This window comes from Sus scrofa, chromosome 6 (assembly GCF_054392235.1).
Source record: "Sus scrofa isolate SSC_HxYL_T2T_F1_AM1 chromosome 6, Sscrofa_HxYL_maternal_Yorkshire_Landrace_v2.0, whole genome shotgun sequence".
Classification (NCBI taxonomy): domain Eukaryota; kingdom Metazoa; phylum Chordata; class Mammalia; order Artiodactyla; family Suidae; genus Sus; species Sus scrofa.
The window spans coordinates 64,751,074-64,770,696 of record NC_139388.1 but is presented as its reverse complement, the minus strand read 5'-3'; the positions used below and the strand labels follow the sequence as shown (position 1 = coordinate 64,770,696).

The 19,623-nt window shown below is 48.7% G+C and overlaps 1 protein-coding gene across 3 annotated transcripts; it reads right to left on the bottom strand.

Moving 5' to 3' along the window:
* Positions 1 to 6,627: 6,627 nt before the first annotated feature.
* On the bottom strand, positions 6,628 to 14,610 carry GALP (galanin like peptide). Of its 3 annotated transcripts, none has more exon segments than NM_001434955.1 (8): positions 6,628 to 7,198; positions 8,116 to 8,183; positions 9,046 to 9,108; positions 9,111 to 9,158; positions 10,015 to 10,095; positions 10,828 to 10,876; positions 12,625 to 12,744; positions 14,529 to 14,610. In NM_001434955.1, coding segments are annotated over 7 exon segments (396 nt in total). In that variant the 5' UTR covers positions 12,706 to 12,744; positions 14,529 to 14,610; the 3' UTR covers positions 6,628 to 7,192.
* Between the last annotated feature and the right edge of the window lie 5,013 nt (positions 14,611 to 19,623).

Sequence of the window (19,623 nt, the reverse complement as noted above, 5' to 3'; positions counted from 1 at the left end):
TTTCTCAGAGCTCCACCTGTGTGTCTCACAGACCCTGCAAACTTAGCGCAGCCATAACAATACTCTTTGCCTTCCTCCAACAAACGTGTCTTCCCAAGCCTTTTCTCCATCGGTCAAACAACTCCAAATTGTGGTTCTTGGATTCCATAAACTTGGTGTCATCTTTGGCTCTCCACCCCAGGTCCTGTGAGTGGTCAAATTCCTAATGACCTCACCATCAAAATAGATTCAGAGTCTGACACTCAGCAAGCACAAGACCCACTGTCACCCATCACTGTCCTCAAATCTCTCCAGAAGCATTATGACAGCATTGAAAAAAGTTTCTGTGATGCCCCCTGACCCTCTGGAGGCGGTACTCCGCTCGGCCCCCCAGGCTGTGCTTTAGGAGATCAACGGCCTGTTGATCCCTCTGGGTTTGCAGAATGCCTGGATGCAAATCCAAACCTTCCTCTTGCCCTCATGGACCGTCAGGCTTCTCTCTCTCTCTCTCTCTCTCTCTCTCTCTCTCTCTCTCTCTCTCTCTGATGTAGGTGTGGACGGCCCTCAGACCTGATTCACACCTCCCCACAATTACTAGTCCTTTGGGGACCCATGCCCTGGTTATACTGTACCTACCAACATCCCCCTCCATCAAGCTCCTCGATAGCAGTTTCTCATCCTCGTATTATGGGCCAGAGGAGGGGTTCCTGTTGTGGCACAGCGGAAACAAACTTGACTAGTGACCATGAGGATGCAGGTTCCATCCCTGGCCTTGCTCAGTGGGTTTAGGATCCAGCATTTCCATGAGTTGTGGTGTAGGCTGCAGGTGCAGCTTGGATCTGGCATTGCTGTGGCTGTGGTGTGGGCTGGCAGCTGTAGCTCTGATTTGACCCCTAGCCTGGGAACCTCCACATGCTACACCTGTGGTCCTAAAAAAAGAAAAGAAAGTTGTGGGGATGGTCCTGTGCATTGTGGGATGTTGAACAGCAACCCCTTCCTCCGGCCGCTGGATGCCAGGTGCCCCCCTCAGTGTGACAACAAAAAAGGCTTTCAGATGCCACCAAACTGTCCCCTGTGGGGGCACAGTTGGTTTGGTTGGGAACCTTCAAGCCAGATTTATTTCTACTCCTTTTACTTTCCACCAACATACGTATTATTCAAGTCTCTGCGTGTTTCTCATTGTTAGTTTACCCAGTATACACGGCAAGCTCCCCAAGATCTGATGCTTTGTCTTATTTACTGCATCAGCATTTGGGGTGATGCTTGAGATCTAGTACATTTACATGGTAGATACTCAATATGTGAATATAGACAAACAGATTAAATAAACACACAATAGATATGCTGATGGCAATAAGGATAGATAGATACACACGTACATGCAGGCATAAGTACAGAAAAGATAGATGATAGGCATACAGATCGACTGATGGATAGATGATAGATAGAGACACACACGACAGATACATAGATGGGTGATAGTGACAGACGGAGAGATGACAGACAGACATGTAGGTACATAGACTGGTTGATGACAGATGGTGGATACACACAAACATGACTGACAGATACATAGATGACATACATACATACATGCTATAGACACATACATACATACACAATACGTAGTTACATGATAGATAATAGATAAAGCACATAGATTGATATGTGGATATACAGACAGATGATAGATACATTCATACATAATATATTGGTTGATAGATGATGATAGATAAGTAGGTAGGTGAACAGATGGATAGAAAAATAGGATAGACACATACATAAGATAGATGGAAGATAGATAGAAAAATAGGATACGGAGTTCCCATTGCGGCACAGCAGAAACAATCTGACCAGGAACTGTGAGGCTGCAGGTTTGATCCCTGGCCTTGCTCAGTGGGTTAACGATCCGATGTTGCCAGTGGGCTATGGCGTAGGTTGCAGACACGGCTCGGATCCCGCATTGCTGTGGCTGTGGTGTAGGCTGGCGGCTACAACTCCGATTCAACCCCTAGCCTGGGAACTTCCGTATGCCGTGGGTGCAGCCCTAAAAAGCAAAAAAAAAAAAAAAGAAAAAGAAAAAATAATAGGATAGATATATACATAAGATAGGTGATAGATAGAAAAATAGAACAGATAGATACATATATAATAAGATAGATCATAAAGAAACATGCATGCATGCATAATACATAGGTGGATAGACGGATGCTAGACTACATACATACATAGATAGTATATGGGCGAATAGATGAGAGAGAGAGACAGGTAGAATACATAGATACATAGGCATACAGACAGATGATACATAAGTGATACATTCATACATAGCTACATACATAATACATGATAGATAAATAAATAGATATGTAATGACATCTAGTTATATAGACTGGATAGATATGTGTACACATAGACACATTCATATATAATATATACATGGTAGGTACATACATAGATAATACATCGGCAGGTAGATGATAGGTAGACAGATACATGCATACATATAAGATAGATAAGTAATATATAGGCAGATAGATAATTATCGACAGAATAGAAAGATATGTACATACATACATAGACTGACAGACAGAGATAGATGACATATCCAAAGTCCTAGGCTATTTAAGATTTTCTTTTTTTTTTTTTTTTTTTTTTTTTTGTCTTTTTTGTCTTTCGTTGTTGTTGTTGCTGTTGTTGCTATTTCTTGGGCCGCTCCCGCGGCATATGGAGGTTCCCAGGCCAGGGGTCTAATCGGAGCTGTAGCCACCGGCCTACGCCAGAGCCACAGAGCCACAGCAACGCGGGATCCGAGCCACATCTGCGACCTACACCACAGCTCACGGCAACGCCGGATCGTTAACCCACTGAGCAAGGGCAGGGACCGAACCCGCAACCTCATGGTTCCTAGTCGGATTCGTTAACAACTGCGCCACGACGGGAACTCCAAGATTTTCTTTTTCTTCTTTTCCTTTTACCTTTGCAGTCATCTTCAAGTAACTGTTGTGTAAACAGTAGAATGGAATGAAATTACATTAAATTGTATGCAAATGGCTCTAGAACACCCTAACAATTATGACACGGAAATTATAAATGACTTTTTTCCTTAGTAATATATATTTGCTTTTTAAAGTACATTAAAGAACCGTCATAGCTAGGGTTAGCTAGGAAAGAGCAAATGGTACAACCTGGGAGCCACCTCCCTTGAAAGTTTTAGACGCCAATTTTGAAAACCCTGAAAGTTTACTGTTCCATAATAGATAGTCAAGCAGAGGGCTATTTGGGTTGAAAGTATTTATTCTTGAAACGTAACAGCATTTTTATTTATGAAGATGTTCCATCAGCTTTTCTTTTTGGCTGCTCCCACACATGCAGAATTTCCCTCACCAGGAATCAAACCCATGCCACAGCAGTGACCCCAGACTCGGCAGTGACAGTGCTGGGTCTTTAATCTGCTGTGCCACAGGGGAACTCATCATCAGCTTTTTAAAATGTGGCTATAAAGTACCTTGTATAACCAAGAATTTATACACACTTCATTGGAATGAATATGTGGCTGGACAAAAAATTATATTTACATTATTTTTCTTTGTCACTTGAGAAGTAGTGCTTCATTTACCTCCTTTATCCAGCATTGCTGCTGGAAAGCCTCACATCATTTCTGGGGAAACGATGTGTATGGAAGATTAAAAATGTTTTTCTCTTTGTTTTGGGTATTTTTGAAATTTGCTCTTTCGTGACCAAGTATAGTTTTTATTATTATTATTAACGTATAGTTGATTTACAATGTTTCATCAAGTTCTCTTGTACAACAAAGTCACCCAATCACACACAGCTCCCTGTGCTGTAAAGTAGGGCCCCATTGCCCATCCGTTCCAGATATGAGTTTGCATCCAAAAAACCCCCCAAATGCCCATCCATCCCACTCCCTTCCCTTTCCCCGCTGTGAACATCAAGTCTGCTCTCCTAGGCCATGATCTATTTCTGTTTTTTGTTTGTTTGTTTGTTATCTTTGGATAGGATCATCTGTTCCATATTTTAGATTCCACAAATAAGTGATATCATATGATATTTGTCTTTCTCTTTCTGACTTACTTCGCTTAGTATGAAAGTCTCTAGATCCATCCATGTTGCTGCAAATGGCATTACTTTGTTCTTTTTTAGGGCTGAGTAGTATTCCATTGTGTATATATACCACATCTTTTTAATCCAGGTGTAATTTTTTCTTCTTCAGTCTTAAGAACCCTACTGATCTGACAGGTCTTTCATCTTTAATCTCAGTATTAAAGATTAAATGTATCTCCATTATTTCTTCCAATTGTTCCTCTCTCCATTTTTTCATTTTTATTTTCCTCTCTTTTGGGGAATCCTAATATCTTGTCTTGACTCTAGATTCTTTATCCCTTCTTGGTTCTTGAAGAGTTCCCCAAAATTTTCTTCCACCTTTCTGACTTTTTGCGTCCCACCAAGTTTTTGGGGGTTTTTTTTGTTTGTTTTTGATTTTTTTTTTTTTTTTTTTTTTTTGCTTTTTAGGGCTGCACCTGTGGCATATGGAGGTTCCCAGGCTAGGGGTGGAATTAGAGCTACAGCTGCCAGCCTACACCACAGCCACAGCAATGCTGGATCCTCAACCCACTGAGCGAGGCCAGGGATTGAACCCACAACCTCATGGTTCCTAGTCAATTCGTTAACCACTGAGCCATGACAGGAACTCCCACGCCGCAAATTACTATCCTTTAGGGCAGGAATCCTCAGGCCAGGGTGATATTTCCCCAAGTGGACATTCGGTAATGTTTGGAGATGGTTTTGGATGTGACAGCTGGGGAGAGGGTGCTCTGCCAGTGGAAATGTGGTGATGGGGGCTGCTGCTTAACATCCTCCAATGCACAGGACAGTCCCCCACCAGAGCGGGATGCCATCCTAAGTGTCACTGGCGCCCAGGGTGGGAAGCCCTGGAATGGGGTCTTGGTCGTAGCTGAGAAACCTGTCAAAGCTGTGGATCTGAGGATACTCTGTTCTAGTCCCAGTGCTGGTAAGGACAGGCGTAGAGATTAATTCGCAGTTAACACTCCCTTTCGTACAATCCTTCCTTCCCACGGCCTCACATTTAAGCCTCCCTCTCCCCCCTGCCCACGCCCCCCCCCCGCCCCCCCGCCAGCACCACGGGGACCAGCATTGAAAGAGGCTCTCTCCAAATCTGAGGCTCCCAACTCCAGCAGATCTCCAGGAGCATAGAGGACAAACAGGCGGCAGCCACGCCTTCGCCCCACCCTTAGAGGGTCTGATTTATTTCTTCTAGGGAGGAGCTCAGGCAAGGATCTTTTTGAAGCTTCCCAGGGTGATAGCCTATTATCCAGCCATAAAAGGAAGACAATCCCATCAGAGACGGCCAAACAGATGCACCTTGAGGACTTCAGCCCTAAGTGACACCAGCCAATCACCAAAGAACAAATACGGCGACTCCAGACGGAAAGCAGGAAGGTGGTTATGGAGGGCTGGGGGGGAGGGGGCCTTGGGAAGTTCCTACTGAGTGGAGACAGGTTCAGTTTTGCAAGACAGAATGAATTCTGGCCCCGGACGGTGGTGACACCTGCGCCACACAGTGAATGTCCTCCCGTCAATGAGCGGCGCACTTAAACGGGGATGAGATGATGAATTCTGAGTTCCACGTGTTTTACCATAATTTGCAATTTTTTTTGCCTTTTTTTTTTTTTTTTTTTTTTTTTGCCTTTTCTAGGGCTGCGCCCTCGGCATATGGAGGCTCCCAGGCTAGGGGTCGAATCGGAGCTGTAGTTGCCAGCCGATGCCACAGCCACAGTAACACCAGATCCAACCTACACCCCAGCTCACGGCAACAGTGGATCCTTAACCCACTGAGCGAGGCCAGGGATCGAACCCGCAACTTCATGGTTCCTAGTCGGATTCGTTTCTGCTGCACCAGGACAGGAACTCCAATAATTTTTAAATTTTTCATCAAATGTTTTCAGGAGACCAGTTTGGAGAACTGGCCGGAGGAGAGACCATGACAAGCTATGAGTCCACCACCCTCTCCCTTCCTCTGTGTTCCCCTCACCCAACTCTTCTGAGCACAGGCGCGCTAGTCCTCTCCTCGTTAGGACTTGTCAATTCCGGGGGGCTGTACCTGAGGTATGCGGAAGCTCCTGGTCCAGGGATCGAACTCAGGGCACATAACTGACCCACTGCGGTGGTACCGCCGGTTCTTTAACCCACTTCACCATGAGGGAATTCTGACTTGCCACTTTTCAAAACTGAAGTAGAGCCGACTGACGAGACTCTCTTCATTTCAGTGGTAAATATCTGGCATGGGCGTTACTAATATCAGGCTGGAGAGAATCGAAGGCAAGAGAGACGAAGGGGCATTAAAGAAGGCATTACACAACGATAAAACGCACAAAACCTATAAACTCACGTGACGCTAAAACACAGCTTCAAAAGATGTAGAAGTTTCATAATGAATGAGCTAATGACGAGACTAAGTGCGGACAGGTCTGGACAGCGGCCGGAAACTGGAATTAAATGCAGAGGCTCTCCAGAGATAATTCAACACCACCCGGCCCCACATCTGGTCCTTTCATCCTTGATTTTGCTATTCCCAACAAATTCCCAAACGAAGTAACAGAAGAGTGATTCTTTGAAAGGGAATATTTATTCTCTCTGCTCTGCTCCAGATGGCCTCTCGTCCTTTCTGCTGGAGGAGGCTCGGGGTGGGGTGAGAAGGATGGGGTAAGGCAAGCATGCTACTCTGAAGAATCTTTTCCAGCTGAGACACCCTAGAACCTCCGTGTTAGAAGGGATATCAATATTGTATGATCCAATGGCTCATGTTGCATAGGACCCAGTTACTTTAAATGCACTGCAGGAGTATTTCCCGATTCCTCTCCGGATCTCCTGAATGGTTTCAGAATTATTCTTGAGTTGGTTTACATCGCTTTACACTTAGTCCAAGGAGGGGGGGGGGGGGGATCAGTGAAACCTGGCACAGTCCGGGGACTTTTGAGAATAATTCTTCAAATGCTCCCCATTTTCTACCTGGGATTTGGGGATTTACTTTCAGGCTCCCAGTCTCAGTAGAGGGTGTCTACCTAGGGTTTCAGGAGGATCTGGGGACGGGGGGGAAGTTTGGAGCGGAAGTTTGGAGGCATATATGACGACAAGGCATCTTTCTCCTTTGGAACGTTCTTGCAGAGCTTGCCTAGATCTGCAGGAGAGAAAGAGGTGAGTTTTGGATGGTTCTGCTCTCCACCGTTACTCAAACCAGGTTCTTGAGGCTGGAGGTGGAACTAGACAGGAAAATGTCTTCGGTTCATCTCAGATCCCACAGCCGTGGCCTCTCTCCCTCCCTTGTTCCTTTCTTCTTTCACTTTTCCTATTCAGCTACCTGCCTCATTCCCTTTTCCAGTCCCGCTATAAGATGGTACCTGGTGGTGGCGGGGGTTCTCAAGAGCCAGAGTCTCACCGAGGTTGGAGGGTGAATTACCGAATTCAGAAGGTGTGCCCTGTCCAGGGCTGGTCGATCATCAACAATGCTTTTCAAAGCATTTCCCTATGTAGGGTTGGGGACTGAAGGAGGTGGGATTCCAGCCAGAGAGAGGCGGGCAAAGCTGGAGCTTGATGGCTGACTTTGATCGTGGTCGGGTGGGAAGGTGACAAGGGAAGCCGGCATTTAGATAATTTAACTCACATAACAAATATGTACCAAGCACACACTTGTACCATCCACTGTGCTAGGCAGTGAGCAAGACAGAGGAGCTCTCTTCCCATGTGGACCTTAGATTTGGTTGGGAGAAGACAGTATATGTAGATAAATACATGAAGGAGGAAGAATCATACAGTGATAAATGTTACTTTTGGGGTTTTTGCATTTTGGTTTGTTTTGTGTTTTGTGGGTTTTTTTTTTTTTTTTTTTTTTTTTTTTTTTTTTTTTTTTTTTTTTTGCTTTTTAGGGCTGCACTTGTACCATATGGAGGTTCCCAGGCTAGGGGTCGAATCGGAGCTATAGCTGCCGGCCTACACCACAGCCACAGCAATGTGGGATCCGAGCCACATCTGCAACCTACACCACAGCTCACAGCAACACTGGATCCTTAACCCACTGAGCAAAGCCAGGGATCGAACCTGAAACCTCGTAGTTCCTGGTCGGATTCGTTTCCACGGCACCACGTCAGGAACTCCAACAAATGTTACTTTTAAAATAAAACAAGATGACAGAAATAGGGAAAAAGTACGTTTATGCCAGATATAATGGTCAGAGAAAGCCTCTAAGGTGGAGGTGAGAACTAAACTGATTTCTTTTATTTTCTTCATTTTTCTTTCTTTCTCTTTCTTTCTTTCTTTCGGCCGTGCCCACAACATCCTAGACCAGGGATCAAACCTTCACCACAGCAACAACCCAAACCACACCAGAGACAATGCCGGGTCCTTAACCCATTGAACCACCAGGGAACTCCTAAACTGATTTCTGGAACATGAAGGATCTAGCTATGCACAGGGCTAGACACAGAATACTCTAGATTGAAGCAAGAGCTCATGCAAAGAGCTTAGAGCCAAGGGACTTGGTCACCAAGAAAACTAAGTCCATACTGAAACCCCCTTTTGGTTGTGAGTGCTGACGGGATCAAAGTTCACATTTTACAGGTTGGAAACAAAGATCTCATTTAGGGGAGAGGTCAAATTGGATGGAACCATGAGGTCAAAGTGAGAGTTTGAGGTCAAAGACTTAGCTAAAGCTGAGCTTGATGATACTGGGGGCGGGGGCAGGGAGGGGGAATCTAGGTTTGGGTGTGCAGTCATGTATTGGAAAAATGCCATTCTGTAGGGAAAAGCCAGGGACTGGCTGGGAAATTAGACTTGGCTGTGAGGCAGGGTCTGAGGTGAAGGAACCGTGTTGAGGTGGGCAGTCAAGGCAGGACGGGCCCTCGGCGTTGAAGATATAGGGTTAGGGGTGGGAGCTGTGGTTACAGGCAAGGGGTCCCGTGCGTGAGTCCAGCTTCCTCCCCACCCGTCCTGACCCTGCGAGCTCTGCTGCCGCTTCTGGCCCCTTCTCACCTCGCTCTCGTGCTTCCACACTTCCCGTGGTCTTACCTCCAGAGTCTGGTTTGGCGAAAGTCTCCCCAGACTCCTCTTGGAGGCCAACTGAGACTGGGGATAGGGGAGCCCATCTAGGAAAAAAACACAAAAATAGTTATGCCTCCAGGCCATTCGTTCAGTACTGTGTACTGTTCAGTGCGGGTTTACCTCCTGTTTCCTGGGCATCGGAGGGTCCCCAGAGGCTCTCATCTAGGTCTTTAGCGAAGGTCCCCTCCCCTCTTCAGCCCCGGGGGCCATTTGGCAATTTCAGGGGACATTTTTGGTGGTTACGACTTGGAGGTACTACTGCCATCTAGGGGATGGAGGTCAGGGATGCTGCTAAACGCCCCACAACGCGCAAGACGGCTCCACCACAGGGAACCATCCAGCCCCAAATGTCAGCTGGTGCCAAGGTTGAAAAACCCTGCCTGAGATGCACTTCATGGCCCCACCCGGTAGGTGGTGATGATGAGCAGATTCCGGTCATGTTACACGCTGCCTTCCGGGTGTGGCAACCCAGGTGTCCCACCCCCCGTGTGGCTCCGAGGTTCTCTCCCCTGAGATGTACAAGGAAGGGAAGGGGGATAGAGCCCCGCCAGGTGAGAAGATGAGAGGACAGGATCAGGGATGAGCAAAGAGGAAGAGGCTGGGGGACCGTGCAAGGAGCTAACGTTGAGAACCACCGCGACTCACCAGGCTCGCACCAGATGCCAGCCTCCCTTCTAGGAATTGTACATACCTGCTTTCACTGCACGCGTTGTGCGGTGGTTTTCAGGAGACTGTGTTACCCATGGAGGCATGTGAAGTAAGTTGCTCAAGCTCCGCCATCTGGGACGTGCAGAACAAGGGTGGGAACCCACACCCACCAGTTTCCAACACCAGCGAGGGGCAGGTGGAGGGGAGCGTTGCGGCGGAGGGACAGGGCCGTCAGACTCCTGATTCACTCACCAATGGCCTTCCACAGGTCCAGGATCCCGAGGGCTGTCTTCCCCTTCCCGCCTCCTTCAGCCCTGGAGGGCGGATGGAGTACTGGGGGGCAGGGGTGAGGAGAGGGAGCAAGACCAGTTGGTCATTAAAGGCAGTGAGAACACACAGAACCAGCAGCCCAGAGCCCCAGGGCGCTATCCGCCTGGTGGCGCACCTCCAACAAATGCGGAGGGGCGGGGTGCACACCGACCATCCTGATGTCCCAGAGAGGACCCCAAGGCTCCGAGAAGTAGAGCCCTTGGCTCAAGGTTACCCCACTGCTAAGTAGCAGAACTGGGGTTCGAGGCCACCACTGTCTAGATCCAATTCCCACGTCCCTCCAGCTCTTCCGAACCGTAGCATTGCAGGGGTCCTGGCACGTAACCTTAACTGCAGGGAAAGAGCGCCCTACTACGGACACAAGTACGCAGTGAACGGAGAGAGATGGATGGAGGAACATGCCAGAATTGCTCTAAGTCATCTAATCCTCATAACAACCTTGTGCGGGGCGGGGTGGGGGTGGGGGTGGACATCGCTACACCCATTGCCACAGACGAGGCAATGGAGGCGTGGAGACGTAAAGGTTGAATATCCAGCGGGGGGTCAGAGTGGGACTTCAACCCAACGCTCTGGCTGCTGGATCCATGCGCCAGTCACTCCACCAGCCTAACCCTGGTGAAACCTGTGGACGTCAGCGAATGTGCTCGAGGGTCTTTGCAGGGTCGCAAACTCACTGCCCACAGGCTCCAAGCAGGTAGGAGCCAGGGTGGAAGTGCTCGGAACAGGCTCACTTACCGGGACCCAGGAGGTAACCAGCACTGTTGAGGGTCCAGCCTCCTCGCCCCTGGACAGAGAAGGAAAGACCAAGGCTCAGAGAGACAGAAAGGCTAGCGGTCATCCCCCAGGTCTGAGATGACGTGGTCCGCATGCCACTTAACTGCTGGTCTGTGAAGCAGCTTTGCTTAATCTGAACGTCACCAGTGAGGAAACTGAAGACCTCTAAAGGCAGAAAGCTTTTTTAAAAAGCCCCACTGCTTTGGAGTTCCCACTGTGGCTCAGTGGAAAAGAACATGCCTAGCATCCATGAGGACGCAGGTTCAATACTTGGCCTTGCTCACCGGGTTAAGGATCTAGTGTTGCTGTGAGCTGTGGTGTAGGTCGCAGACCCGGCTTGGACCTGTGTTGCTGTGGCTGTGGTGTAGGCCAGCAACTACAGCTCCAATTCGACCCCTAGCCTGGGAACCTCCACATGACGTGGGTGTGGCCCTAAAAAGACAAAAAAAAAAAAAGAAAGAAAGAAACCAAAACAACCATTGCTTTAAGCCCTTTGTGTGCGTAGTCTACTGTCACAAATCACTCACACAGGGGACCAAACCCAGGCTGCATCACTACATGGCTGCAGGCAAGTTGCTGAGTTCCTTTGATAATTATAACGGCTCACACTTACTGTGCACTGACTCTGCCAGTGCCAGTCCCAAGGGGAACCTAATTTAGGGGACCCAGTGCAAAATGAAATATGGGGTCCCTGATTGAACATGCCTAAGATTTCAAAATGATGGCAGCACAGCCTTTACCCAGGCCTGGGCCCCTCCGGGTGTGGGGTCCTGTGTGACTCTGCGGATCCCACGCCCTTGAAGCCCAGCTCTGGTTCTAAGTTCTTACCTACCTAATCCTCTCAACAACCCTGACAGGCTGGAACTATTACTTATTTAACAGAAGAAACCAAGGCCCAAAAAGTTTGGACAAATTGCCTGAATTAATATAGTACCTGGTGCTAGGATTCAGACACAGGCAGATTTCAAACTCTTTATCAATCACGTGAACTGAACAGTTAAGCTTCGGTTCTCCATTCTGTCAAATGGGAAGTAACAAGATAGAAACAACACGGGGGGAGTCCTGTTGTGGCTCAGTGGAAACGAATCCGACCAGTATCCATGAGGACGCGGGTTCGATCCCTGGCCTTACTCAGTGTGTCCAGGATCTGGCATTGCCGTGAGCTGTGGTGTAGGTTGCAGACTCTGCAAAGATCCTGCGTTGCTGTGGCTGTGGTGTAAGCCAGTATCTATAGCTCTGATTCGACCCCCAGCCTGGGAACCTCCGTATGCCATAGGTGCCATCCTAAAAAGAAAGAAAGAAAATAAAAAGAATTTGCTGGGTAGAACTGGCCAGTGCATGTCAAGGGTTTGGCATCGGTGTGGGGGCCAAGAAAGTACCCCCCACCCATTAGCCCTTGTCACATCCCCTGACTGTCCCCATCAAATGGGTACAACTGTTATCCTCTTGTTATTTAGAAATAAAGAAAGCTCAAAGAAACTGGACTGGTTCACCCCAGCCAGCATGGAGAACGGCTGGCCCTCCAAACCTGGGCAGCCAAACTGACGACCAGGTGAAGGTCATTCAGATAGATGAACTTGCTCAACCTTCCCAAAGGTGAACATGAAGAGATGGAGAGACTAGTGCACATTGCCAGGAGTCATGCAGCTGGAAAGTGACAGAACAGGATGGCAGTGATGGGGATGCAGGAGAACCCTCTTCCTGGGAGGGCAGGGACAAGGCAGGTTCCAGGTGTGCAGGAGCCCAGGAAGGTCTCACCCTGTGGACCGGAGCAGAGGCTGGAGACTCCATCAGGCTGAGCAGGACTGCAAGAACGATCAGAGGGACAGTCAGAGCCATCTGAGGGCTGGAGGGATGGGTGCTTGAGGCTGAAGAAGGCTGCAAAGAGAGAACAGTGATCCTATTTATTTTGTAGTTCTCCTGGGGTATAATTGATCTGCAAAAAAGTATAGACCCCTCAGTATACCCCTTGGGGGGTTGGACATATATGTTCACCCTGATGCCATAACCACCACCGGGGCAATAGACAAACACATCCACCAGCTTCGAGATTTCCCTTTACATTTTTGGCTGCGTTTTTTTTTTTTTTTAAAGTTTTTTATTTGTTTGTTTATTTGTTGCTTTTTAGGGCTGCACCTGCCACACATGTAAGTTCCCTGGCTAGGGGTGGAATCGAAGCTACAGCTGCCAGCCTACACCACAGCCACAGCAACATGGGATCTGAGCCGCGTCCGCAACCTACACCACAGCTCACAGCAATGCCGGATCCTTAACCCACTGAGCAAGGCCAGGGATCGAACCTGCATCCTCATGGATACTAATCAGATTCATTTCCACTAAGCCACAATGGGAACGTCCTAAGATTTTTGCTTATTTTTTTTTTAACATGAGGTCTATCCTCCTAAAGCATTTTTTTCTTTCCTGTTTTATGGAGAAATAATTGACATGCAACACTATATAATTAAGAGTCCTGCGTGGCTGACATATGTATATATCGGGAAAGGATGACTACCAAAGTTAGTTTAGTGAACACATATCCCCTCTCGTAGTTACAAAAAAATTCTTTTTTCCCCCGTGATGAGAATTTTGAGGATTCGCTCTCTGAGAAACTTTTCAATATACAATAGGATGCCGTTAACTCCTGTTGCCATGCTGTGCATGGCGTCCTCAGGACTTATTTATCATGAAATTAACTAAAAATCCATACCTTTCAACCATCTTCTCCCAGTTCCTCCACCCCTCCACCCCTGCCTCTGGTAACCATCAATCCCATCCCTTTTCTATGAGTTTAGGAAGTTTTTAAATTTAATTTAATTTATTTAATTAAATTATTTATTTATTTAATAAATTATTAATTTAATTAATTAATTTGTTTGTTTTTGTCTTTTTAGGGCCCCACTCGCAACATATGGAGGTTCTCAGGCTAGGGGTGGAATTGGAGCTGTAGCTGCTGGCCTCCCCCACCCCACTCCACACCCCGAGCCACAGCAACGCGGGATGGAGCCACATCTGCGCCCTACACCACAGCTCACGGCAACACTGGATCCTTAACCCACGGAGCGAGGCCAGGGATCGAACCCGCATCCTCTCGGATCCTAGTCGGGTTTGTTAAGCCACGACGGGAACTCCACGTGAGGTTTTATTTTAGAAGACACATGCAGGTGACGTCACGTAGTATTTGTCTTCCTGTGTCTGACTTTTAACGTAAAGTGCAGAATTCCCTAGTACTCACGGAAGGGGCATCGCTCGGCATTTTTGCCTTAAATATATCACAGAAAATTAAAACAAATGCTCCCAAGTTTTCTGAAGTTTTGGTGGAGATGTTTATGGCAGTAAAGCAAGAGAGCTGGGGGAGGGGCAATGCCAAAGTTAATAAATAAGAAATGAGATCCTGGGTACTTAAAACACGCCCCCCGACCCCTCCAGGCACGAGGGACCCGAGGGACACCAGCTTGGGAGCCTCAGAGGCACTGTCCCACCCCTCCTCTGTCACTCTCAGCCCACCGCCGGAGTCCTGCCGTGCCTGTTCTCATCCCTCCCCCATCCTATTCCCAGACCCCCCGTCGTTTTACCTGCCCCCCTCCAGGTGCCCTGTTCCCACTGCCTCCCTTTCCTGATCATCACGCATCCTCCCAGGACCAGCCCCTCCCACCTGCTCTCACCTGCCTGCAGTCGGCAGCTCTCCCCAGCTCGTTCCCTTCTGCACTGGGTCACAGCTCCGAGACTCTGGCTTTTATGCCCGAGGAGGAGAAGGAGGGGCAGGAGAGCAGGGGGAGGTGGAGTGTTTAGCAAAGGAGGCGGGAGAGATGGTGCAGAGGGTGGAGCGTTCGCCCACAGGCGGGGCTCTGCTCAGCTGCTCTCTGAGGTCAGAGCAAGGCTGCTCAGCTCAGGGACTCGTTTCCCCCACACACCCTCCAGCCCAAGGTGTATGCTCTGCCTCTCTCCAAGTGGCTCCCCTCGCCCTGTGTCCGTCTGTGTGTTTGGGGTGCGGGGGGTGGGGTGGGGGAGGTTCAGTATTCGCATTTCTACCCACACCCTTGATTTCTCACACCCTGTAGCCACTCTGTCCTCGGGCACGTGCGCAGTCCCTCCACATCTATGCAGCTCTCTTGCTGCAATCATTTCTCCTCTCCTGCACGAGGCACCTGGGTCACCTGCTTCCTTGTTTGTTGGGAACCTCCCCGTCCCTGGAAAATCATCTCAGGGAGGGGGACCGTTAATGCCCCACTCATCCCTGTACCCCTAGCACAGAGGTGTTCAGCGCCCGGTGGGGACGTTTGCCTGCTGCACCCTGAGACTTTTTTGCTTGTTGTGACTTGGGAGGGAGGGCGCTTCTGGCATCCGGGGGTGGGGTGGGGTGGGGGGCTGCTGCTCAGTGTCCTCCAGTGAACCAGACAGACCCCCAGCAAAGGATGATCCAGCCCCCAATGTCAATAGCGTGGAGGACAGAAAACTTCCAGCTCCTTAAACAGCGCCTGGAATGCGATCAGTACCTGTCTGATGAACTAATGAAGGGTGAGTGTGCTTATCTCTCTCCCTCTCCATTTCTGCTTCTCCGTTTATCTGAGAACAGATACGCAGCAGTTTTCCAGAGGGAAGAACCCAGAATCAACGGGGGCTGACGGCTTTTCCGTGTGCTTCCTGGACGTCCTGGTTCCTCACAGGACACAGCGCAGACCCTCGCCTGTATCCTGTGTGGGTCGGTGGCTCCAGCCGTGTCATTGTCATCGGCCCTCCTACCCCCATTGAAGGACCTTTTTGGACACCCGCCCCCCATCCCTTCTGACTCAGTTTAAAAAGAAAGATGCCAGTGGGGGTGGAATAGGGTGAGAGTGAGAAAGAGAGGACCGCAAAGACCCCGGCGGCTCCTGGTCCTGGTGTTCCCTCTGAATTGTCTTCTGCTCTTCCCTGAATTCTTCATTTCTCATCGGGGAGGAGGCGGGCGGGGGAGCGCCGACCTGAAGGAAGTGACAGGGAGGTGTAAATGGCTTTGCTGGGAAAGAGCGGGAGCAGGAGGGGAGAGGGAGGGCAGACCTCGGGGACGGGGACGCCAGAGGTGGTTACCAGGAGACTCAGAAGACTAAGCAGTTGGTGAAGAGTAAGTGCAGCTCCAAATCACATGCACCTCCCCCGCCAAAAACCCCAGATGGTGCGGGAGAAATGTCACTTTCCTCGTGTCTCTGTGACTGAGCCGAATGTCTGTCTTGAGCCCGCGCCCCGCTTTGTAATTTGGAAGTGGACACCTGTTTCCTGCAGCACACGCTGCGGTGGTCGGCCTGGCATTATTTAGGGCCAACTGGTAATAAGGCTGCTGGGTTTCGTCCAAAGAGATGCATTTCTTCCATGTGTCCTGCATGCTACGGGGGCGCTATCCTACACCTGGCCCTGGGGGGAAGGGGAGAGGTCAAAACTGACCCTTCCTGGAGTTCCCACTGTGGCTCAGGGGGTAACGAACCCGACTAGCCTCTACGAGGACGCGGGTTCGATCCCTGGCCTCGCCCAGTGGGTTAAGGATTCGGCATTGCGGTGAGCTGTGGTATAGGTCACACAAGCAGCTCGGATCTGCGTCGCTGTGGCTGTGGTGTAGACCAGCGGCTACAGCTCCCATTCGACCCCTTAGCCTGGGAGCCTCCATATGCCATGAGCGTGGCCCTAAAAACAAACCTATAGCTGCCAACCTATGCCGCAGCAACAGCAACGCCAGACACAGCCTCATCTGTGACCTACACCACGGCCCATGGCAACCCCAGATCCGCAACCCACTGAGCGAGGCCAGGGATTGAACCTGAGTCCTCATGGATGCTAGTGGGGTTTGCAACCCATTGAGCCCTGAGGGAACTCACTCTGGTCTTTCTTGACCTTGACATTGTCCTTGAGATTTTTGGGGAATCCCAGCGAGCTGTTTCGTGGGCCTGGGGCCATCTTCACTGTGGGTTCTTCTGATGTCATCTCATGATTAGATCCTGGCTATGCATGTTTGGCAGGAAACCCACAGAAGTCATTGTATTGTTCAAATTATCTTCCTTTCTCATTTCTCTCTTTATTTAAAAGCATTTTTTTTTGCGGGGGGGTCTTTTTGCCATTTCCAGGGCCACCATCGCGGCATATGGAGGTTCTCAGGCTAGGGGTCGAATCGGAGCTGTAGCTGCCAGCCTACGCCAGAGCCACAGCAACGTAGGATCCGAGCCGCATCTGCAACCTACACCACAGCTCACGGCAACACCTGACCCTTAACCCATTGAGCAAAGGCAGGGACCAAACCCGCACCCTCATGGTTCCTAGTCGGATTCGTTAACCACTGCGCCACGACGGGAACTCCTATTTAAAAGTATTTTATTGAACTGTAGTTGACTTACAATATTGTGTTAGGAAATTACGTCCTTCGAGCACATCTTACTGAGGGAGTATGGGGCGTCCCACAAAAAATAACTGTAAAGTCATAAAAAGATACTCGACATCATTAATTATGAGAGCAATGCAAATCAATACTATAATAAGGTACCACATCACACCAGTTAGAATGGCCATTATTAATAAGTCTACAAATAACAAATGCTGGAGAGGGTGTGGGGAAAAGGGAACCCTCCTATACTGTTGGTAGGAATGTAAATTGATTGGTACAACCACTATGGAGAACAGTATGGAGGTTCCTCAGAAAACTAAATATAGAACTACCAGATGATCCAGAAATCCCACTCCTGGGCATATATCTGGACGAAAACTACAATTCAAAAGGCTATATGCACCTCTATGTTCATTGAAGCACTATTCACAATAGCCAAGACATGGAAACAACTAAATGTCTTACAGATGAATGGATTAAGAAGATGTGGTACATATATACAGTGGAATATTACTCAGCCATAAAAAAGAATGAAATAATCCCATATGCAGCAACATGGATGGGCCTAGAGATTATCACACTAAGTAAGTCAGAAAGAGAAAGACAAATACCACATGATAGCACTTCTATGTGGAATCTAAAATATGGCACAAGAGTTCCCATCATGGCACAGTAGAAATGAATCTGACTAGGAACCATGAGGTTGCAGGTTCGATCCCTGACCTCACTCAGCTGGTTAAGGATCCGGTGTTGCCATGAGCTGTGGTGTAGGTCCAGGACGCAGCTCGGATCTGATGTTGCTGGGGCTGTGATGTAGGCCAACAGCTGTAGCTCCGATTGGACCCCTAGCCTGGGAACTTCCACATGCCATGGGTGCAGCCGTAAAAAGAAAAAAATAAAATAAATATGGTGCAAATGAACTTATCTACAGAACAGAAACAAACAACAGACTTGGAAAACAGACTTGTGGTTACCAAGGGGGAAGGGGAGGGAGTGGGATGGATGGGGAGTTTGGGATCAGTAAATACAAACTACTGCATTTAGAGTGAATAAGCAATGAGGTCCGACTGTACAGCACAGGGAACTGTATCTAGTCTCTTGGGCTAGAACAGGATGGAAGAGAGTAAGAGAAAAAAAATGTATATATATATGTGAATATAGGTATATATATGTATCTATGCATGGTCATTATGTACATGTATATATGTATGTATACATACATGTATGTATGTGTGTGTATGTGTGTGTGTACATGTATGAATGGGTCACCATGCTCTGCAGCAGAAATTGACACAACACTGTAAATGAACGATGCTTTAATAAAAAAGTCGTTGCAGTTACTTTTGTCCCTTGTAATTAATAAGTGCCTTGTGAAGTTCCTGTCGTGGGTCAGGGGTAACAAACCCGACTAGGATCCCTGAGGACTCAGGTTTAATCCCTGGCCTCACTCAGTGGGTTAAGGACCCAGCGTTGCCGTGAGCTGTGGTGTAGGTCGCAGACATGGCTCAGATCTGGCATTGCTGTGGCTCTGGCGTAGGCCGGCAGCTGCAGCTCTGATTCAACCCCTAGCCTGGGAACCTCCATATGCCGCGGGGGTGGCCCTAGAAAGACAAAATAATAATAAGCATAATAACGTGCCTTGTGGGGAGAGCATTTGAGAGTTCCTAAGTGTGCTTCCTTGTTCTTTTGAGAGGGTTTCTGGGAGCCTGTCTCTCTACAGATGGGGAAACGCCTATGGATATACATACACCTATACTAACTAGCTCTGCGGATGCATGTACACAGCTACATGCATAAATCTCTTAACCTCGTCCTTAAAACGCCCCGTCCAAGGCGTTGCTACATCACTCTCACCAAGAGGGGGAGCCAAACTGAGGACAATCCAACACCTTCCAGCGTTTCCTTGCGTTGTCCTTTTTACCGTTTTGTGTGTTTGAGAGAGAGAGAGAGAGAGAGAGAGAGAGAGAGAGAGAGAGAGTGTGTGTGTGTGTGTGTGTGTGTGTGTGTGAAGGGCATTTAACATGAGATCTATCGTCGTGAAGAACACTGAGGTGCACTGCCCGCCGTTTCGCGGGTCTCTGGAACCTGAGCATCTTTCTCCACCACGACCGCGCGGAGAAAGAAATAGGCAACAGAAGGAAACCTGGGCAGTTCACAAACCTGGGGAAAAGAGGCGGCATGCTCCTCAGCACCCGCGAAGTCAAGGAAGACAGGGAGACAGACGTCCAAAAATGCCCCGAGTTAGGCAGACGGCTCAGAGTTCTGTAACTTACCCTGGACGCTTCCTGAGAGATCACACCTCTCACCCCGGTTACGTCTCAAGTTTCATGGCTGGTGGGGTGCGTATACGGCCATGGCACCAAGGGCATGGCCCTCAAAGCTCTCAGGAGAAGGGTGGTGAAACGACCCCCCCA